Below are 22,741 nucleotides of genomic sequence, written 5' to 3'. Positions count from 1 at the left end.
CATTCAAAAGAATGAGCGGTGCTATATGAAAAAATCTCCAGATACAGCATTTAGAGAAAAGACCGTATGTAGAGTGTGTAGTCTATCTCCACATGTAGAAAATAAAAGCATATCCTAATGCAGATAAGTTTTTTAGAATACCCAATAAATTATGAACTTGGTTGTTTCTAGGGAAGGGAGTAGAAGTCTGGGATGTATTTCCCCCATTTTTTATCTTGACACATTTTGATATATAAAAATAAATCATGTAACATACAGTCACTCAGTCCACAAATATTTGTTGAGCACCTACTCTGTACAACACATGAGTATTTTAAGGGGTTTGAGATATACTGGTGAATAAAACAAGGATTGCAGTCTTGAAAAAATTTCTATCCGGGTAGATACATTCTTTCATATATTAAAACTAACTCCATGGGGCGCCTGGGTGGCTCCCACAGTTAAGTGTCTACCTCTTGGCTTTGGCTCAGGTCATGATCTCAGGGTCCTGAGATTGAGCCCCCCATCGGGTTCCACACTCAGCACAGAGTCTGCATGGGATTCTCTCCCTCTCCCTCTGCCCCTCCTGCCCCCACTTGTGTACTCTCTTTCAAATATAATAAATAAATTCTTAAAAAAAAAAACATGAACTCACCTAAGAAATGCATCACTCTAGTACTGATGAAATGTTCTAGATGTTCCTAATTAATCCCATCTATCTGTATTCCGCCACCAAAGAAAACCGCCATCATGGATTATTAAAGATGCATGAGGGTACCTGAACAATGCAAGGCTTCATTTGCTTGTTTTGATATCGTGTGAAATATGTTCGTCTTGCATTTACACTCAGGATTATTTTTCTAAGATTCATCCACGTTGATCTGCACGGCTTCGGTCCATCCCCTTCAGTTGTTTCATAGCGCACGGCCGTGGGGCTTGGTGCATTTGCCCAGGATTTTCCCCACCTTTGCGAAGGTGGTTTTCTATCACTCACGGTGCTACCACGAGCGTTCATATGCAGGAGTGTTTGGGGGAAGGGAAGGTCTCACTGTTATGACTCAATCCATGTAATACTTATAGGACCGTTTGGAGTTTCTATCTCTTCTTAGGTCAACACTGGCAAGACCTTCTGCCAACACCCCACCCCCTGCCATGGATTTATCCATCTTGTGTATGTTTCTAGATTTATGGTCATAATGTTGTTCATAATATTTTATATTTATGGTTACGTCCCCTTTTATGTCAAATGTTGTTTCTCTGCACCTTCTCTGTCTTACTAGAGGTATGTCGGCTTCATTGATTTGGTCAAACAACAAACTTTTGGCTCTGTTGTCACTTTGTTTTCTACATCCTAAGTTCTACTCCCATGGTCTCTTTCCTGCCACTTCTGCATTGATTGTCTTTCTAACCTAAGTCGGAGGTCCAGATGATTGAGTTTCAGCTGTTCTTTTGAGATTTCTTTTTCATTGGCTATCCACCAGTACTCTTTCAATTTCTGACTCCTTTCAGCTGAAAAATTAAATTAACTTTTTAATTGCAGACCCTATGGCCCAACAATGCCACTCCTTAAATTTGTCCTAAGAAGACCAAACAGACAATGATCATGTCTGCTGCATGTTGTTTATTATTTGTAATGATAAAAAAGTGGAAAACAACTGTCTGCCAAACAGACAGCATTTTAAATCCACTATGGTACATCTGACTACATAACTGTGTACATACATTGTTACTATGTAATAGTTTGTAAAATGTATACTTTACATTTAATGAGTTGTAGCTTTACATAATGATAGAGAAAGATATATACAGTATTTTATTAAGTGAAAGAGCAAGTTACATATAGACGTATACATGATTTTATTTTTTGTTTAAAAAATTCTTTAAAGATTTTATTTATTCATTTGAGAGAGAGAGAGAGGACAAGGTGGGGGATGTAGAGAAGCAGAGGGAGAGGGAGAAGCAGACTCTTCTCTGAGCAGGGAGTCTAAAGTGAGGCTCGATCCCAGGAGGACCCTGAGATCACAACTTGAGCCAAAGACGGACTCTTAACTGAGTGACCCAGGAGCCCAAAAATGCTTTGTTTTAAAATTCACTGGAGAGGAGCGCCTGGGTGGCTCAGTGGGTTAAGCCTCTGCCTTCAGCCCAGGTCATGATCTCAGGGTCCTGGGATCAAGCCCCGCATGGGGCTCTCTGCTCAGTGGGGAGCCTGCTTCCCCTCACCCCCCACCTCTCTGCCTACTTGTGATCTTTCTCTCTCTCTGTTAAATAAACAAATAAAATCTTTAAAATTCTCTGGAGAGCAACCTGGGTTTTAGTCCAGCCACACACCACTTTCATGATTCCTTTTTTGGCTCAATCACCTAAGTTGTGAGCAAAGTGCAGTCTCTGCCTCATGGAGAAGAAGTACAGGCCAGTGGGCAAGTGCCATGAGGGAGAAGTGAGGGGAGTCGGAGCACATGGGAGAGGCTCAGGGCAAGTTCCCCCAGGAGGGCACATGGAAGCGCTCAGCACATTATCTACAGGGGCTATGGGAGGGGCCAGAGAGGCAGAGCAGTTCTGCGGCCAGGGGATGCCGGGCAGGGTTGGTGGCGGCCACCCCACCCCACCACCCCTGCCTTGGACGCAAGCTCCAGGCTCTCAGCCTCTCTGAGCCCCCATTCTATGGGGGGTAACATAAGGGACCTGAACCAGTGATCTCCAAGGATTGTCCAAGGATTTTGCAAGTCTGAGATTCTTTGCTGACATTCACCAACCACAAGGTGACACTATGGTGAGTATGAAACCCCTGGGCGAAGCTGGGAGCCTCTGGCCAAGTGGACCCACCCCGTGAACACTCCCAAGGCAGGGGACCCAACCTCGCTGTGGAGAAGCTCTGTAATTAAGAGTGGGACGAATCGGAGAGAGAGAGCATAAATGATAAAGCGAGTAGAGGAAATGTGCCGGGAGTACCCAGCAGAAGGGCCTGAGCAAGATTCTGCAGGAGGAGCTTTCTAGAATGGTTCTTCAAGGAGATCAGAGCTGGCCTCTCACTTCCAAGTGCTGGAAGAAAAATCCACAGACAGGGTCCCCGTCTCCCATTTGTGACAAAGATGAGCCTTTCTGCTCACTGCCACTTGCCACTCCTGCGAGGTAATCCGATCGCTGTTAATTAATAAAGCTGTCAGGTGAACCATCCTCTCTGGTCATTAGTATCCTTCCAGAAAGAGAATCCTGCCGTCGCTACCCCATCCGTCCCCTGGCTGGAGGCTCAATTAACTTAATGCTATGCAAATGAGAGGCTCTTCTCATCATTAGCTTATAGCCCACGAATGTTAATCGCATAATTGGGCCTTCAACAGGGTAATTAGACACGATTTCGTCCATTAGTCTTACAAGGCTAATTATTGTTGAGAGGAGAGGGGGACGCTCCCAGAGCTCTGCGAGAAGGCGGGCATCTGGACGCAGCGTTCATGGCGGGGGGCGGGGGGCGCTGCCACTAGGCACCCAGCAGCCGGAACCCAGCCGCCCAAGAAACAGGGGGCCCTGGGAAGGCCTCGGGTGCTGGGCATGACGGCAGGGTGGGCAACCGCTCGCCATCCTGGTGCGCTGGGATGGGGGAAAGAAGATGGCATTTGAGGAAGATGACAGCCAGCCTGGGGCCAGGACAACGCGTTCCAGCCCCCACTCACTCACAGTGAGACCTCAGCCAAATTGCTTCATCTCTCTGGGCCTCAGTTTCTCCCTCTGTGCAGTGTGGAGGATGCACTAGGTCGTCTCCAGGGGCCTTCTGGGTTTGACTTGCATGGTTGTGAAAGCATAGAGCTCTGGCCGGGGCAGGGGGCGCAGTCAGGAGTGACGGAAAACCACGCCAGCGAGTGGGAGGGGCAGTGGGGGAAGCCATGGGCTCCTTGAGCCAACACGTGGCAGTTACTCCGGTCGCTGTGTAGATGGGACTGAGACGCCTACGAGGAACCTGTGTGAGTTTGCTCGGGCTCAGTGCGTGTTCTACGATTCCCATGCTGAGCTCCATCCCTCAGTACCTCCAAATCTGACTGTATGTGGAGACGGGGTCTTTATCTATTGTTTTTTAAAGACCTAACTTATTGAATTCAAGGAGGAGGAGAGGGAGAGGGACAAGCAAACCCCACGCTGAGTGTGGAGACGGACACGGGGCTCCATCCCACAACCCTGAGACCATGGCCCATGCCGAGATGACGAGGCAGACACCCAACTGACTGAGCCACCCTGGCACCTCAGGACAGAGTCTTCGAGGAAGTGGCTGTCACCGCAGGCTCTAACCCAACCAGGTGTCTTACACCAGGAGGAAATGTGGACACACCCAGAGACCCTGGGAACACATGAACACAGAGAAAGCACAGCGTGAAGCGGCAGCAGGTCGAGGGGAGAGGCCTCAGAAGAGACCAACACCTTGACCTTGGACTTCCAGCCTCCAGAATGTAGAGAAAATTCGTTTCTGTCTCTCTCTGTGAGGCCTCATTATTGCGGCTCTGGGACATGTCCACGGGCACCTCCATCTTCCCATGTCTAAAACCCAGCCAGTGGCTCCTCCCCAAGTCCATTGCTCCCACGTCCCTGATCGGCAGAGGGATGGCCAGCCCGTTCTTCCCAGACGCTCCAGCAAAAATGGCGGAGTCCTTCTTGATGTCTCTCTCTTCCCCCACACCCTGCATCCAACCCGATTTGCATCTGTTCTACCTTCAAGATACAGTCAGAGCCTGACTACTTCTCTCCACCTGCACAGCTACTACCCTGGGCCACAGTGCCAGATTCCTCAGCTGCTTCTAGCCGAGGGTCTCCCATCTGCCATCCCTGCATCTGGCCTTGTCCTCCTGCATGTGATCCGCTATCCACCCGCTCATCTGCTTAGCTCCCCCCGTGCTCCCACCAGACTGAGAAGCCCTGTCCACCTTTGACTACTCACTTCCCACTCTCCCCCCACTGCTTAGGCGGCAACCACCATGATGCCTCGAAAGCACGCCAAGGACATTCCTGCCTCAGGGCCTTTGCACTCGCTGTCCCCAGGCTCTCGCTGCTCTTCTCTAGGTCTTTGCATGATTTCTCCAAGCCTCTGTTGAATTGTACTCTTATCAGAGAGGCCAGGCCTGGCCACCTTCCACACAACACACCATCTCTTCCTCGGCCTTCCCGCTGCCGATCTTCCCTCCTGCCCCTTACCCTGCTTTACGGTTCTCCCTGGAGTGCAGCCTATTATGGATCTGTTGGCTGAATACAGCTTTTTTCATCCCAACTAGAACATAAGCTGTGTGATGGCAAGTGTTAAGCTCTCATTTCCTTCTGGGTTCCTAGAATTTCAGCCGTACCTGCACGTAATGGATATTCTGTGACTACGTGCTGTGTATCTGAATGAAGTCACCCTCATCTTGCAAAGGAAAAAAAAAATGATGTTCACAGATGATAAGGCCTGCCCAGCGTCACACAGCCTGAAGGGGACAAAGCCAGGCTTCTTGAACCTCTTGCTTAAGCACAATCTGGTTAAACTGCTTCCTATCACGAGAACAATGTACAAGGTCCCAAGAAGGTGCAGAGCAAGGAAAAGCATCAAGGAAGGTTTCCTGGAGGAGGTGGACTTTGAGCCAAGCCTGGTAGAAAAGATAAGATTTGGACAAAAAACCCATGGTGCTCTGAAAGCAGCCACATCGTGAGCAAACACTGAGCGTTTAGGAAGCAGGAAAAGCAGCCACATTGTGAGCAAACACTGAGCGCTTAGGAAGCAGGAAGGAGACAGATACACTCGGGGCATAGGGAGCATGCGCGGGGGGGGGAGAGATGGCCCCCTCTCCTGCTCCCCACCTTGCCGCTGCTCTGTGAGTGGGACGTCCGGGCCTGGCAGGTCTTTTCTCGAGGCACGCAGCCCTCTCCTGGGGTCTAGAACCCTTGCTTCATGAGACAGAGGCCTGAGAGAGAAAGGCAGGGCAATGTTGGGGCCCCAGGACGGAGGCCATGTCCAGGAGCTGCGACAGGGTGTCGGGGGGAGGGGAGGGCGGGGAATCCAAGTGCATCTGCCCCTGGGGTGCAGGGGGAAACCTGTAGAAACCCCAAAGCCAATAAAGCAGGGATACCCAGAGTTCCACAATCTTGGAAAAAGTAGAGCTGAACTTCTATTTGTGGAAGACTTTCTTTAAAAGTTTTCCTTTTATTAAATAATGTCCGTGATATTTAAGAAGGAGAGCTTCAAGCTTTTAGACATCTGCCACCTGAATCTGGCAGAGGCCCAGACTTTGACAGCACAAGGCTGGGTTCACCGGGTCAGCATTTTATTTACGCCTCTAAGGAAGATGGAAAATTGAAGTGCGCTCTGATGTCTCCCAAAGTCTCCTTTGGGTAAAGAAAAACAAACATGATTTCTGCAAGTCATCCCGGCATCTCGGCCTCTTGCCTTTCTCGGGAAATGACTTTAAGCTAACGGTCGAGCATCCCACCTGCCAAAAATGGGGGCATCTCCATCAGAACCAGACTCAAATGCCAACTACCCCGGGCTCCGCTCTGTTAAAGGTCACCTGTCATTCTCCACCCAGGCATGGAGATTGTACCGGGTCTGCGATCACCGTGGCGGGGGAGGCATGTTTGTCTTCCCTGACGTCTTACTCACCACTGGCTTAGGCCCTACTATTCCTGGTTGGGTAAAACCCACCGGACCCCTAATAGGAGCTTAGTACCCGCAGGTGAAGAAGAGATCGAGACGTGTTCTGCCTGTGGACAGGAAGCCTTGACGGAGGCGGAGAGGGGAGGTGGGCATGGGCGGAGGGGTGGGGGGCGTTTTCTGGCCGCGAAGGTTATCGGGCACTGAAGTCAGAAATGGAGAGTTGTCACTTTCTCCCACAGTGACACATTACCCGGAATGGTGTGGAAATCTTTCCTAGACCTCTTAGGGACAGCAAGGAGTCTACCCGATGCTGTCGGCATGACTGAGTGCTCTCAGAAAATTCTTGGGAAAAAACTTTTTCCTGCTTAATACGTAAATGGAGTTTCAATATACTCCACTAAGACTGTTAGTGTCCGTCCTTAACTAACTAAATTACCCACCAAGAAAATGCCAGGAGAACCCTTGTTATTCATCTGTCCTGTGTTTTCCTAAAGATCCTCAAATGCCAGCTCTCGACAGCTCCCAGCTCGAGGCTCCCTGGTTCCCGGCTGCCCACGCAGGCCATGTGCCTTCTGGATCCCCCGCTGCCATCTGGGACAGCAGAGCCTCCCCTGTGGTGGCCCTTGGTCGCCTGTGGTCACCTGGGCTCACGCTCTCTCTGGGAATCACCATATTTTTATCCCCCGAAAGACCCCAGAGGCTGCCGGCAAAGGGTTCAAAGGTAATGTACATTTTTGATGTCGTTGCTTCAAAAGTAATTGCTCTTCTGCTCTCAGAGACAGACGACAAACCTAGTAACAGACTGTCATAAACTAAGTTTTAACCCAGGAAAAAAGCAGTGCCGACCTTCCACATTTGCTCAGAATCCTCCTCACCAGACTTTCTTACACAAACACTGGAAATAAGTGGTAAAATGTCAACAGTCCCCAGGCAGGAAAATAACGGGAAAACCTTCCTTTTTCCACTTCAGTTCTGATTTACTGGAAGATTAAAATCTGCGGCCGCAGGGGCTGTGGGCTGTGGCCCTGTCATCACCATTACTGGCCACCACCCGGGGCTCTAGACCCAGGGGTGACCCCCTTCCTCGCTCCTGGCCGGGTGAACCCAGCGGCCACCTCTGGGGATCACTGCCCGAACTTACCTCCGACCCCCAGCGTGGCATCAGCTGTGACTCAAGTTTGCTACAAGGAAGAACAACCCTGCTCTGAGCCAGGGCAGGGCGCCGTCGTCCTGGGTGCCCGTGTAATTGAGAACGGAGTGGGGGGGCGAGCCGCCTGGGGGCCAGTGGGTAAGACAGAGTGGACGAGGGGGTTCGCTGCAACAGCCCCAGGACACGGGGACGCACTCTGGGTGCGGTCAGAGACGCAGGCTGGTTGCCGTACAGAGGACGCGAGGGCTGCAGCGGTGGCCGGCCTTTGGGCTGGGCTTCAACCTCTCCAAGTCTGTCTGCAAACACGCCTTGTCCATGGAAGGTGGAGAAGTGGAGGAGGTGGAATTCGGCCTGCCTGGCTTGGTCAGTCCGCCCCACACAGGGACAGGTGCCACACACGTCTCGCAAGCACTGTCTCGACCCGGTTTTGGAGTCTTGGCTGGGAACTCTCAATTCCCCCCAACACAGCTGGCTGAGCCCCATTTCCCTTACGGGGCTCCCACGCTCCTGCTGGGGACGGCCCTCCGGTTTATTCCAATTAGCCCATCCCGCTACCCCGCCCCCTCGCCGTACCAGAAGCTGCCCTCCATGGCTCCGCGACTCTTGCCTGTCCCCAGAGCGCAACCCCCAGTGTGGCTCCATGTAGCAGCCCGTCCTCCGAAGTCACAAAACCTTCTGCCTTGCATCGCAGTGTCTCCGTGTCGCGTCCAGCCATCCGAAGAATCTTTGAATCGTGAAGACCGACAGGGGATAGGTGATGAAGAGCCCATGTTTCCCAGGCTGGTTTCTCAGCTCCCACACAACCCGCCAGGCTCCTCCAGCCTGAAGGGCTTCCTCCTTGTGGACTCCAGGGTGTCTCCAACGAGAGCGCGATTTGTCTGTTTGCTGGATCTTTCTCCCGCCCCCCTCCAACCTGTGGCGCACTGTAGCGCCAGAGGAATGAGAACTACCACCCCCCACCAGAGGGACAGAGTTCTCACAGAGCAGCCGGGGCGCCAGCCAGGGCCACAGAACCTGGCCCCTGCTATTTTGGTGAACCCCAATCTCCCTTCAGAAGCTCTGATCTCCACGGACAGGCTTCGGGTCCCCCGTACATTAGGAGTCAGCACGGTTCACACACACGGAGCCCTGGTCAGGCCAGGCTCTGCGCAAAGTGCTTTCCGTCACCATCTCATCAAACGTTTCCACCCGATGTCCTACAAGCCACCGCCCCTGTTGTCAGCTGAGGAAGCGGAGGCACAGAGAGGCTGCCGTGGGGAAGTCAGGTTTCGAATGTGAGTCCACCGGCAAGGTCACCTTGGTGGAGCAGAGCATTTTCCGACTCATAGACCCCTTCCATCTGCATTTTCCCACCAAATACCTACATGCTCACCCAGCAGAGGGTGAGGTCAGAGTGGGGGCTTCATATACCATTCGGTTGCAAAGGACACTGAGGCTCAGAAAGGTCAAGCAGTGCCCTTGACCACCGTTCCATGAGCTGCAGAGCAGGGTAGTCGGAACAATGCACCTTCGGGGCCAGGCAGGACAGCCAGTGCTGCAGGACAGAGGACAGCCAGGGAGGGAAGGCTGGGGTCTACCCCCACTCCCACCCACACATGCCATACTTCCATTTTTGCCCTTGACCCCAGACACCCTGCTGAGACCATCACCACTTCCTCCAAAGCTGTGGGGCTTGAAGCTTAAGCCCTAAACTCAAGCAGCCTCTGCCTGAGGGGCGGGTCCTGGCTGCACCGCCCGCCGTGGAGTGAAGTCAGCGGGACCGGGGACCCTGGTGTGGACAGCCGTGAGCACCTCTGCCGCCGGGACAGGTCTGGTGGCTAGCCGGCCTTTAAGAGAGCTCTCTCTTCCAAAAACAAAGGTGCCCGCAGAGCACACGGGGAATGATATATATTCCAGCCCATGTCTGGTAAACTCTCCGACTGCGGCGGCGAGGCAGGGTCACTCAGGTTCTATTAGCTCAATTAATGAGGAGTAAGATAAGGCTAACACGCGGCTCGTCGGGCGGCTCGGCACAGAGCTGGAGTAATGGAGTTATTAACCTCAGTCAGCGGCTGAACGGTGCCGCTGATTCCAACTCCATTTCCTGGTTCAGGCCTCCATTAATGGGCTGTTTATTATCCCTAATCCGCGTAAGGATCAGCTGCACGGATATGAGAGCTTCCTGCGAGGACCGAGTGATAATAAAAGAGAGAGAGCGAGCGGAGGAAGGCAAGAAATCCCCTCTATCTCGCATTTTAATTGTTTTCGGGTCCTACTGCTGTCCCCCCAAGACACCGTAGCATCCTCCTACTCAGAACACCCTAGGAAAGGCAAAGCCATTATCCGAGGGTTTCCTCGTGCTGTCCCCGAGCACAGAGTGTCACGCGGAACTCAAAAGAACAAGCTTTGAAATCAAATTAAAAGAGCTCTGGCCGAGAAACAACATGCCCGTTCTGGTTTTACCTTCATGGTGCCCTCTGATTCCATCTTACTTCATTCTCTAAAATTTAACGTCATCAAAACCGAGAAAGCAAACCAGCATTCGGCGGAACAATGTATCAACACCATTAAAGGCCCCGGCTGTGATTTTCCACCTTGCCTGGCCCACCAGGGTCTTCTGAACAAAAGGGAGACTGTGTCTGGGTCTATTTCTGGGCTGTTCTCCTAGCCCATGTGCCACCGGCTGACTGAGGACTCCCCTTCCCCGAGTTCAGCCCACCTGGAGTCTTTAAAAGGTCTTCCATGGGGAAGAAAAGCAAACGGATTGTTATTGGAGGAAAAACATTTTTAGGTATCAGTAAGTTATATGTACCGACCCAGAATGAGTAGACACAGCAACTACTCCCAGAAGATCATCTCTTCTGAGCGTATTTGCCATTTTGGTTTCTTTTTATGGAGCAGGAATTCAAAATCACATGAATGTCTACCGTACATGTTTTCACGCCTCTGACCGTGTAGACGAATCTAAAACATACCCATTCGGGGTGTGTGTGGGTATGTGAAAATGGAAGGGGAAATAGGCCCTACCTTTTGAATGAGAGTTTGCCGCACCCCTCAAAGCCCAGAGAAGCTGTTGGGGACCATAGACAAAGCCAACTCACACTGGCTTCCTGTACCCAAACAGCCCTTTCCAGTTACAAATCACACAGACACAGTCCATTTACTGTCTAGGACCGCACTGCTGGAAGGCTGAAAGAATAGTTTATTGACCCATTTGGCAGGTAGGAAAACTGAGATTAAAAGTATCATTTTCAAGCTAGGCAGCTGGGATAAATGCCAGGTGCCTTGCAGAAAGGATACAAAGTAACAGCTCAGAGCAAAGAGCTGGTTCAAGCCTGGTCTCTTCTATGTGGTCCCACTTCTCCAAGCCAAGTGCCTTTTACTGACTAAGCCTTTGTGGGGCCATTGAATGAATGAAGTGAGATATAAAGAAAGCAGGTAATTGGCACTCAGAGAGCATCATCATTCTTGTCAAGATCAGGATGACAAATTCAAGACCAGGGGGCAGGAGAACCAAGAGAGGAGAAAAGAAGGGGATTCCTGGCAGGGCAAGCAGCAGCCTGGGGCCGGCCTGACCACCGAGCAGAGCTGTCCTGACCGGAGCCCCCAGGGCTGCCTTCAAGCGCCTGGCCCCCAGAAACCTGACAAGCTTCCAGAAGCTGCACCTGGGTGTGGGACTTCCAGCTCCTACGGCACGGCGCTGGTGTTTGCCAGCCTGCTCCCCGGGGTACAGGGCTGTGTGTTTAGAAAAGCCAACAACACAGCCAGCACCAACTGGGAGTCAAAGGCAAGTTGGGGAGCTGAGCCTCTGCCTTCCCAGGGACAACCAAAACTCCTCTGTGCTCCTCTGGACACAGGACACTATAACCATCTAGTTTAAAACATAATAGTGACTAAAAGTCCCAAAGCACCACACTCTCAAAGGAACCCACGGAGCAGTTTCCAATTTGCACAAACGAGCTCGGACACGAAGGAGATAATCTGAAACCTGGCCCTGGGGTGATCTCTTTCTAGTCCCCAAAGTTAGTCCCCTGAGATAGAGAAAGAGACAGGCTGAGCCACAGCACCCCACCCCCCACCCTTTGCCCTCTTCCCCAAGGATTTGCCAGACATGGGATGGCAGCTCTGACCTCTGGCAGGTGGTGCCCTCGGGCAGAAAGGACAGGATGGGGACCTTGGCCACCCAGCCACCCTGCAGGGGGTGGAGGCGGTCAAGGCCACAGCTTGCCCTGCCCCTACCTGCGGCACTGAGGGGAAGGAGGGTGCAAACCCCCCCCCAGCCTGTCTGATACACTGCAAACTTCCCAACATCAATCAGAATCCTATACTCCCTCTCTATAGTAAACATTAATTTTAAAGGGAACGGCCGTGCTCCAAACTTGCAGCATGAAATGAATTATTTTACAACCAGGCAGAGGGCAGGTTCCTGGCTACAGCCGGGGGTAGTTCTTTCTTTGTTTCTTTCTTCTTCTTCTTCTACTCTGCGCACCCCCCCCCTTTTTTTTTTTACTATTATTACGTTTTAACAAACTTTATAGCCCATTTTATTTGTTCTCAAATAACTTTTTCTCCTTCTTTGCAACACATCAATTACTTGGTCGGCTTCCCTCACGCTGTGAGGTTGGAATGCAGAGATTGATACCGCTCGGCGGGATAGAATTTAGTATTATGTGCCGCGGGTTTATGAGGTAGGAGTCAAACAAAACATTGCATCTGAACACTATCTATTTATTAGCTCTGAGAAGAGATTTATATTTGACAAGGAGACAATAACTTTGTTTTCTGATAAGCTGGCGAGGTCTATTTCTGTGCCCAACCCAGAGCGGCTTCTCCATCTCCAATAACTCTATTTACTAGCATGAATATATTTTAATAATAAAATTGATATATATGTAAATTTATTTTAATCTAATTTCATCGAACCCTCCTAAAAAAAAAAAAAGAGGCTTTGTAGATTGTTTTCAAATCTGAATTATAGATTTCTGTATCGTATTCCCAGATTGATTTCTAGGCTATAATTCTGTCAAGATTTCCTCCTGGTGTCAAAAACAGCAACACCACAGCTAGAGTGCTTTATAATTGGCATTACAGCTGAACCAGAATTACAGTCCCGATATTCATCCTGGTGCCAGGTGGGCTCATTTTAGAATATTTCTTGCTTTCTTAGCCTGTATCTGGACTTGAAGGTTTATGGCTAAAATTACCTTCTGAATTAATCATAAAAAATGTTAATTGAAAGCTAAGGTTGGGGGAATGGGATAGTCGGAATTGAGGAGGAGAGAACACGCCCTCCGGATGGGAGGGAAATACGGAAAGGTGATTAAAACGGTGTGCAAGATCAACTCTATGTTGTAAACATCTTTTTCCCCCTGCTTGTCCTCTGCCTTGGGGTCAAATAAATTAAATTGGCATTGTTTACTAACTCTTTAGAAACTGATTTTATTCCATGGTGAGTGGAGAAATATTTACTTGCAAGCCTGCCCTAAATCAAAGAGGTTCTTGAATATTCTTCCCCATGCATTCACACCGCGCCCTCCCCTGCCTGTTGCAGTGCTGGCACCGTCTGGAGGGTCAGTAAATAAAACTGTCGTTTTCTCCCTCAGGGCTCACAGAAATCGAGTCCTGGATTCTCTCCTCCAACAGTCAGTGACCCGCCCCAGGATTCCTTTCAGTGACTGTTCCGCATTTTCCCAGAGTCTTTCATCTTCAGGTAGATGATGGGCTTACACAGAAGCTAGCCCGCTGACAGGTGCCAGAAAATGGGAGGCTGGAAACAGCCTTCCGGCCCTGTGGTCCCTGGAAATTTGCTGGCAACATAGGCAGTAAGACAGAAAGCTTGGGCCGTGTGCTCCACAACTAGGCAGACATCTCAGCGTGCCAGCAGGAAGCTCTCCAGCCTCACCTCTCGGGGTGGAAAGAGAGTAGAAGAGAATGCAGCCATGGAAGGCGGAGGAAAGCCCCACCCAGATGGCCAGCCCAGAATCTGGGACTATGTCACTTTATCTGGCAAAAGGTGAGATTCAGGTAAAGACCCCCGATATGGTTAAATTACCCCAGATCCTGGGGGGTGCCCAATTGAATCACATTGGTCCCTAAAACCTGAGAAGTATCCCCAGCTCTGGCCAGAGGGAGATATGACCACAGAAAGGGGTCAGCCTGTGCAACGGTGCTGGCTTTGGAGATAAGGGGATCCACGGCCCAAGGGCGGTGGGCAGCCTCTGGAAGCTGGAGAGGGCGAGGAAACGGCTTCTCCCCAGAGCCTCCAGAAGGAATACAGCTCTGCAGACTATTGATTTTCGTCCTACAGCACTGGTTGACAATAAATCTGTGTTGTTGAAGCCACCAGGTTTGTAGGGATTTATTACAGCAGCCATAGAAACAAAACTAATACACCAACTCATGCTATTCTTAGGCAAAAGACAGGCCTATTATTCAAAGACAAATGGTTTGTAAAATACAACCATCTTGGGACCCACAGATAGACGCTGCCGAAAAAGGGTCATAGAAATGAAAAAAAAGGGGGGGGGATAGAAAGAAAAAGGCAATGAATACCCTTTGGAAGAAAGATTACTCCAGGAAACATAGGCACGCTTTCAATAAAAACTTATCAATACACTCAACATCATTTAGGGAGAACAGGCTCAATGATGAAAGAAATTAAAGGGAAAATGAATGAGCGCTAACAGGGTAAAGGGGTAAAATAAAGGGAAACGTAAAAACATTACAGAAATAAAAAGCTGGGGTAATGGGAAAGTAATGCAATAGAAATTAGTTGAAGTTATGATGAAGGATAGGAAAAGAACAAGAGATAAAAGCTATTAGAAAAAATCTTAGGGGCACTTGGGGGGCTCTGTCGGTTGAGTGTCTAACTCTTGGTTTTGGTTCGGGTCATGATCTCAGGATTGTGGGGTCAAGCCCTGAGTCTGGATCTGCACTGGACGTAGAATCTGCTTGAGATTTTCTCTTTCCCTCTGCCCCTCCCCCTGCTTGCACGCTTATGCACCAACGCTCTCTCAGGCTCTCAAATAAATAAACAAAATCCTAATAAAAAAGCTTTTATTTATTTATTTGTCAGAGAAAGAGAGAGAGGGAGTACACAAGCAGGGGGAGCAGCAGGCAGAGGGAGAAGCAGGCTTCCCGCTGAGCAGGGAGCCCAACGTGGGACTCGATCCTGCGACTCCGGGATCATGATCTGAGCTAAAGGCTTAATCTACAGAACCACCCAGGCATCCCAGTGAATAAAATCTTAAAAAAAAAAGAAAGAAAAAAGTCCCAATTATGGAAAACAGAGGGTAACTATCCAACATACACAAAATTGGTTTCCTGGAGAAGCAAACCAAGCAAGTGAACCAGGAAAATAGTAAGATGTATACTAGAATACTATGGTCCTACAGGAACATTCCAGAGAAAAGCCATCAAAAGAGGAAAGACTAGACCTGCCGAGCGTAAATGAACTTCAGGGGAGAGAGAGCCCTCACAGGCACCCAGACGGAAGCCGCACACGCCCCTGACAGTAGGCATCTCCCGCCCCTGGGCATTGCTATGGCCTCAGAGACATCAGAGAATGGTGTGGAAACGATACGGGATGCTGATGGCAAGAAATGTGATCAAAGTGCTTTACTTTGAGGGACGTTGTTCACAAATAAAGGTAACAGAAAAGCACTCTCAAATATGCAAGGAGTTAGGAAGTCGAGCATGTGTGTGCCCTGGCCGAAGTGAATCAAAGACAGTCCTTTCAAAGCAAAGGGGCAGGGCGCCTGGTGGCTCAGTTGGCTAAGTGCCCGACTCTGGATTTCTGCTCCCTGGTGATCTCAGGGACGTGAGATCGAGCCCCGCATCAGGCTCTGCGCTCAGCACCGAGTCTACCTGAGATTCTCCCTCTCCCTCTACCCCTTCCCCCACTCTTTAAAAAAAAAAAAAAGGAAAGATGAATCAAAATTGGCAAATGGCAAGGTTTAATTCTATAAACAGCTGATGTTGAAATCTGAATCCAGTTGAAGAGAGAGAAGTAAAACCTCACGAGTGTAGTAATTATTGCTAAAAACAACACAATTGTTATATTTCTAGAAAGAAACCCTTAGTCATCTTAAAAATAAGAATGGCGTCAAATAGGCTTGGATTCAACACCCAGAGAACGTGCCCATCCTACAGCGGAGAGTGGACGGGCAGGGGGTGAAGAGGGAGCACACAGGGGAGCACGTCCCCTTTCCTCTTCCGTGAGACAGTCAAGATACTCTGTTTCATTTGAAAATGGACAAATTGGGGCGCCTGGGTGGCTCAGTTGGTTAAGCGGCTACCTTCAGCTCGGCTCATGATCCCAGGGTCCTGGGATCGAGTCCCGAGTCAGGCTCCTTGCTTGGCGGGGAGCCTGCTTCTCCCTCTGCCTCTGCCTACCACTCTGTCTGCCTGTGCTTGTGCGCGCTCTCTCTCTAACAAATAAATAAATAAAATCTTTAAAAAAAGAAAATGGGCAAATTGAGAAATACAGCCCAACCTTGGATGCGAAACAAGCAAACCGTGCTGGAGACCAACAGGACCAGAACCAGAGCACCTCCTGCCCAGATCGCTGGGAAGGGGAGAGGAGAACAATCGCAATAACAGAAGTCAAAGGAAACAGAACCAGAAAGAAAAGACGGGGCGCCTGGCCAGCTCAGTCCAAGGAGCGCGCGACTCTTGATCCCAGGGTCGCGAGTTCAAGCCCCATGTCGGGCACAGAGATTACTAAAAAATAAATAAATAAACTTTAAAAAAAAGGATGGGAAACAAAGGAAACCATAACAAAGCATAAAATAAAGGGATAAAGGTAAAAATAAGTGGGATAATTTCAACTATTCAAGGAATAAAACAGCAGGTTGGATAAAAAAAATCTTAATCATCATTCTGTTCACATGATGACAAAAATCAAGGGAAGCAAAGTAGTTGGAAGTAAAAGTGAGACAAATGAGTGCGATCACTGCTGAGTTCCAGGTCCAAAAGACGGATGGAAACATCACCCCCTGGTTCCTCCCGAAGCCCCACCTGAAAATGACAGGAGAGGAAGCCTACCTGACAGGACAGAGAGAACGGAGGAAGGGGACACAACCATGGAACATCTGGGGCAGAAAGCAGGTGACCCAGGACAACCAGCACCAGAGGACCCTCCCCGCAAAGGCCAAAGCCCAAGTTGACAGCAGGGAATGCCGAGAACAAACCCAAAAGTCACCAGCAAACCTTTCAGAGGCCCAGGTGCCCGGACCACGCTGGTGCCGGCAGCTAAGATAAGGCCAACTGGATGAAACTCATCTCGGAAGGCATCAAGACCCAGGTCCCCTCCTCTCTCCACCCAGCTGAGCCGATGCCCCTTCTCCACATGGGCAGAAATGGAAGGTCTATCTCTAGAGCGGATATAATCAGGCTGTTCGGGCTGGAGTGCCAAGCAGAGCTGAGAGCCTGCATCTGTACCAAAATTAGGGAAAACAGGTAAAAAATATGCAGATGGCCTTGGGAATACAACACCTCTACCCACCTTCGGGGCAGCTGACACAAGGAGGCCAGGACCCTACGCCGGCAAGAGGGATAGACAAGACTTCACGGGACTTCTGAGTCTGAAACGCTTTTTGTTTCTATTACCAATTGTTTTTGCTAGATTTTGACACAGTGTTTTTAATTTTTAAAATCTAAATAAAAATAACTGTCAACTTCCTGGGGTGGGGGGAAGAGGTCTCTCTACCCTCCTGCAGAAGGCTCAGAACCTGAGCAGGACAGAGGAATCTGATGGGGGGCTCCACACAGAGGGCCCCGAGAGATCACTTTTCCATGAAGATGAAGTCTGTGGACACCCATGCACCTGTCCATTAGCGTCTTAGTCCCTTAGTCTTACACAGCAGCAAACCACCAAGGGTAACCCAATGCTTGAAAAACAATCCAACAAACAAAAGAATCTATGGAGAAAGAATGAAACCAAGACACACAAAACCGCAACAGGAGCAGAACATGCAGGAGACCATGAACCAAGCCTGTCACGGACGTTCTCAAGAGCTAGAATAATCCATGAGACAAGATCAAGAAATTTTTTTAAACTTTTATTTTTTAAAAATATCTATTTTATTTTATTTATTTGAGAGAGAGAGAGAAGGTCAGAGGGAGAAGCAGACTCCCCACTGAGCTGGGAGCCAGATGCGGGACTGGATCCCGGGACTCTAGGATCACGACCCAAGCCGAGGGCAGTTGCTTAACCAACTGAGCCACTCAGGCACCCAAGATCAAGAACCTTTAAAAGGAACATTTACAGAACAGAAAAGGAGCTCTTGAATATTATAAAAATAAACACCGTCGCTGCCCTTAGAGATGCAACAGAAGGGCTGGAAGAAAAGGTTGAGGAGCTAGAGAAAGTAGAGCAAAACAAAATCAACCAACCACGCACATGAGCAGAGGAAAAACCAAAGACAGACACTAAAAGAGAGGAAAGATACTTTTTAAAAATGTAGAGGGTCAGTCCAGGCAATCTAATACACAAACAATAGGTTCCAGAGAACAGGGGAGGGGAGAAGAATAAAAGGAAAAAAAAGAAAGAAATCCATCAACAAAATAATTGAAGAGAATGTCCCCGGATGGAAGGACACGGGTTCCCAGATTAACCTCAGGTACAATGGGTCAAATTAGACCCAAACCAAAGAAACGAGTGAAATTTTAGAATTCTGAGAACAAAAGGAAGATCCTACCAACTTCCAGAGAGAGGGGAAAAGGTCACAGACGAAGTCAGGAATCAGATTGGCATCAGGTTTCTTCCTGGCAATTCAAAATTGTGGAGGGAGAGTGATTTTGGTTAATTCCTCGACGGGGCGCCTGGCTGGCTCAGTTGGTTAAGTGTCTGCCTTCCGGCTGGGTCATGTTCCCGGATCGAGCCTCACGAGGGGCTCCCTGCCAAGTGGGCTTCTCCTTCTGCCCCTCACCTTGTTGTGCTCGCTCGCTCTTTCTCTCTCTCAAATAAATAATCTTAAAAAATATTTAATTCCTCACCAACCAAACTACCCAGCAAGTATAAAGGTAGTATGTTCAGACGTGCCGAGTCTCAGAAAATTTACCTCCCAGGCAACCTTTCTCAGGAAGCTACTGATGGATAAGCTTGACAAAAACGAGGTAGTAAACCAAAATAAAGAAAATCGGGGGATGTGGGAATAATCCCCCTTCGTGGGAGAGAGGTGAAGGGCATCTTCAGGGATTATTGACTTCAGGAAAGACAATAAGGAAAAAGGCAAAAGAAACCAGGAGGAACTCCTTCCAGCACAGCGTGAGGTGTTGTTACTGAGGAGGGGAGGCTCAGCGAACGTGGGCGAGTAACTGTCTGTCAAGTCACTCCCTTCAAGACGGCTTTTCCCAATGAACACGTAGGAACTGCATAATCCGGCACCAAAACATATAAAGCAAAAACTGCAAGTAGTAAGAGAACAAGAATAAAAACACGGCATAGGGGCGCCTGAGTGGCGCAGTCGATTAAGCGAGGGACTCTTGAGTTCACTCAGGTCATGATCGCAGGGTCGTGAGATCAAGCCCTGCGTCGGGCTCCCCGCTCAGTGCGGAGTCTGCTCCAGATCCTCTCTCTCTCCCTCCCACCGGCGCGTGTGCTCTCACTCTCCAAAAATTAAAATAAGATAAAATATACATCTTTATGAATACCTATTGTAAAATCATCCACAGACTAAAGTTCGATATTTTTTTTTTAATTAGAGGTTGGACTTCAACAAGTTCTTCATACTCTGCACTAATATAAAAAACTAATAATGAGATTTGAACTAAACAAGGAAATCCCAACTCCCTGGAAACTTCAAACTCTCCTAAACGAAATCACGGTTTCTGCAACAATTGACCCCAAATAGCCAGGAGCCGCCTAATAACCAGCAACATCAGGTTAGGACCAACCAGAGAAAAGTCAAATATGCTCCCCAGGGCCGAGCGCACAGGGCACCCCAATTCCAGCTCCGCTCCCCCCGGCTGCGCCCCAGCAGGGCACACCCCCAGCCGCCCCCTCAAGCTCTGCCAAACCCAAGTGATCGGCGACTCCCTGCCCAGAGCGAGCCTGGCTAGATAGCTCTTGCTTGTCTTCCTCTGGATCCCCTTCCTGTACCTCCATAACAGACACAAGGATGGTGTCCTCTCAAGTTCAAGTGAGCAGAAGAAGAGCAGAACATCCAACAGCCTTGGACACCAGGTCTGGAGCACATGGCCGGCCACTGGGAAAGTGTCCAGCTCATTCTGCAGACCCACATGAAAATGACTATTGGATGCACCAAAGGTTTCCATGTACAAAAGGAAAGTGTGGACATAATAGAAGGAACGCCTGTGGATTGCCTGGCGCCACCTCCCCTGAGGAAGGCAAGACCGTCCGGACTGCCGCTCATGGGCGAGGGAGCTCTCGGCCAGCCAGGTGAGAGCCAGGATCTGAACCGACGCTTGACTCCCAGTTCACAGGGCAAATGCGGTGGGTGGGGGGAGATGGCGGCACCTAAGAGACCTTGCACTTGTGGAGCATGTGGGCTTCTGGTAAGCCGCAAGCTGTCGGATGGACCTTGTCAGCCAAGCCCCTGCGGAGAGGGTGCCCAGCACAGGACCTTCCGGGAGGCGGTGTGGACGGGGCTATGGCCCCCTTGGAGGGGGACAGCTTACCTGTTGGGCTGGAAGCCCAGGCTGTTCAGCATGTGTGCCTGGTCCACGTCTCTGGGGAAGCCGTGCAGCACCCACCCCTTCTGAATGCTGTCCTGTTGGCTCAGGCGATGGCTCAGCACCTTCATGATGATGCTGTCAGGAACTGCAGAGACAGGGGGACAAGCAGTCACTCTGTCATCCCGGGCACCGCTCCCGACCCCACAGGAGTCCAAGGGAGCAGCAGCAATCTGTGCCTTCTGGGTTTCCTAATGCCCTTGACTCTGGATTGAAAAGGTGAAGGTTAGGGTTTAGGCAGACGAGGCTGTGGATGCACAGGTCCCTCCTAGGCCCCAGCAATTGAAGGAATGTGGCTGAGACGGGAAAAGCATTGGGGTGACCGTGACCCCTCCCCGACCTTGACAAGACACCATGCCCATCAGCAGCCAGGGTGGTTCCCAGGCTTGCAGCAACATGGGGACAGTCCCTGTCCCCCCAGGATCCAGCTTTTGCAGCACACCAGGCCCCTGGGAGAAGGTTTAGCTTCCCTCGAAGGGACTGTGCCGGCGCCCCGGGGGCTCTCTGCCCATTTGCAACAAACAAGCAACCCTGGCTTCCCTCCTTCCTCCAGTTCTCCCCTCCTCGGTGTCTAGAATCCAATCTCGAGAGTTCCCGCTCTGGTTATAACCAGAGGCCGCAGCACAGGCTCGTGGAGGAAGAGGTACTGGGATGCGTCTTGTTTACATTACCGCAACTGACATTTTTCTGAAATGTATACCTCTCTTTCAGACTCATTAAATGTCCTATGTTGCTGATGTACGGTGTTCTAGCAATTTGCACTGCATCTCCTGCACTTTGCACTCATTTTTCAAGAAATACTTGGTAAATATTACCAGTGTTTGCTGTGGACGTGGTCCCGACAAGCTGGTTTCCCAGAGTTGCCGAGAGGGAGTTTGGCGGCTTCTCCGGGAGCCCCGGTCCCCCTCCTACCAGCCACCCGTGGCTTGGGCAAGTGGCCCTGGCACACACGCCTGAAACTTTCTGAAAGGCCCCCAGGCCCACAGCCACGAACACAGGGGTGAGAGCTGCAGAAACAGCTGCTTCCCTCCACGGCCCTGATGCACACGTCACTCCCTCATCACCGAAAGACGCTGAGCCGTATTCCGAGCAATCCGCGTTTCCCTGAATTTGTTCCTTCTCCCTTCTGTCAGCCCTCTTCCCCCATCTCGAGGAACGAGCAGAAACGGGCTTTTACTCTAATGAGAACATCAGGCTACCTAACACGAGCAGAGAGTTGACACGGCTGTTCCTGTCTCTTCCCCTGCATGCACCTGCTGTGGCTCCCCAGTGCTGGGAGAATGAGCGCGGTCACCCTTCCCATGGCCAGCAGTCCCTGCAGGCTCTGACTCCTGCCTCCCTCCCAGGTGACTCTCCTCCCACCAGGACACCCCTCCCCCATGCCTGGCCTGGGGTAAGCCTTTGGACTCAGCCTTCGGGGGCCCGTGGAATGTGCTCCTGAGGACTGCACCCAGCCTGGCTTAGTACCGGACCTCTGCCTCGCCTGCCACCCTCGTGGCTAGCCACGTCTTTGTGTGACGTCTGCCTCTCCCAGAGACAGTGGGTTCCATGAGGAGAGCCCAGCCCCCAACATCACTCGTCACTTCCTTTCCCCGCAACTAAGCACGGAGCAGCTGCAGAATCAACAGACGGAGACTTCCCTTCTCGAAAGCTTCGCTGCAGCTGATCAAACATGTCAGGAGCAACTTGCCCAGACTCGGGAGAGCCAGGAGGTGGACAGGAGATAACACAGGCTTGAGGGGCACACAGATCGAGGCTCTCAGCCCCGCCCCGCACCCAGAGATGCCCTCAGCTGGTCACTCAACCTCTCCAACCAAGGGTCCGAGTCCTCATCTGCCTGAAGAGGATGACAGGATCCGTCACCACAGGCTCAGCACCGCACAGAACCGTCCAGGCACGTGGCCGGAACTTTCCAGTTCAGGAGACGTATGTTGGAAAATAATACAAACATTTCCACGTTTCCCTATGGTCAGGGTCTTCTGAGAACAGACTGCCGGCTCCTGGGATGTGGGATGACTGACTTCAAACAAGCCTTGACAGTTACAGATAGAGCCCTGTGGAGAGATTTAGGGACCTGTCTCGAAACCTTTGTTTATATTCCCAGAGTTGTAAACCTAGGGCCAGCTGCCTTCCATGAGCTCTGAGAGTCATAATTTCAGGCCTTGTCCCCTGTGCTACAGATTCCTGTACACACAGGGTATGTCGGCTCTCGCCACGTCTCCCCGTGAGGATTGGGGCTGTGGGGAGCTAGCATTCAGATTACGGCATGAATAAATAATGGGCCTGTTCTCTGACCCAGAAACCCTGTGTCTTGTTTCAGGATAAATAAATAT

General features: G+C 50.4%; 1 protein-coding gene across 5 annotated transcripts in view; it reads right to left on the bottom strand.

Moving 5' to 3' along the window:
- The window catches only part of AK8 (adenylate kinase 8), a 137,680-nt gene that overhangs the window by 49,226 nt on the left and 65,713 nt on the right, over positions 1–22,741 (bottom strand). For all 5 annotated transcript variants that reach the window (XR_006386356.1, XM_044264616.1, XM_044264614.1 and 2 more), the window contains one exon: positions 20,355–20,496. Coding sequence is in view for 4 of the 5 variants with exons in the window: in XM_044264616.1 (XP_044120551.1) it covers positions 20,355–20,496 (142 nt within the window). In the remaining variant the exon portion in view is untranslated. The remainder of the gene's footprint in view (positions 1–20,354; positions 20,497–22,741) is intronic.

The sequence above is a fragment of the Neovison vison genome, chromosome 9, assembly GCF_020171115.1.
Source record: "Neovison vison isolate M4711 chromosome 9, ASM_NN_V1, whole genome shotgun sequence".
Classification (NCBI taxonomy): Eukaryota; Metazoa; Chordata; class Mammalia; order Carnivora; family Mustelidae; genus Neogale; species Neogale vison.
Note: the sequence above shows the minus strand (reverse complement) of the source record. Positions and strands in the feature narration are given on the sequence as shown.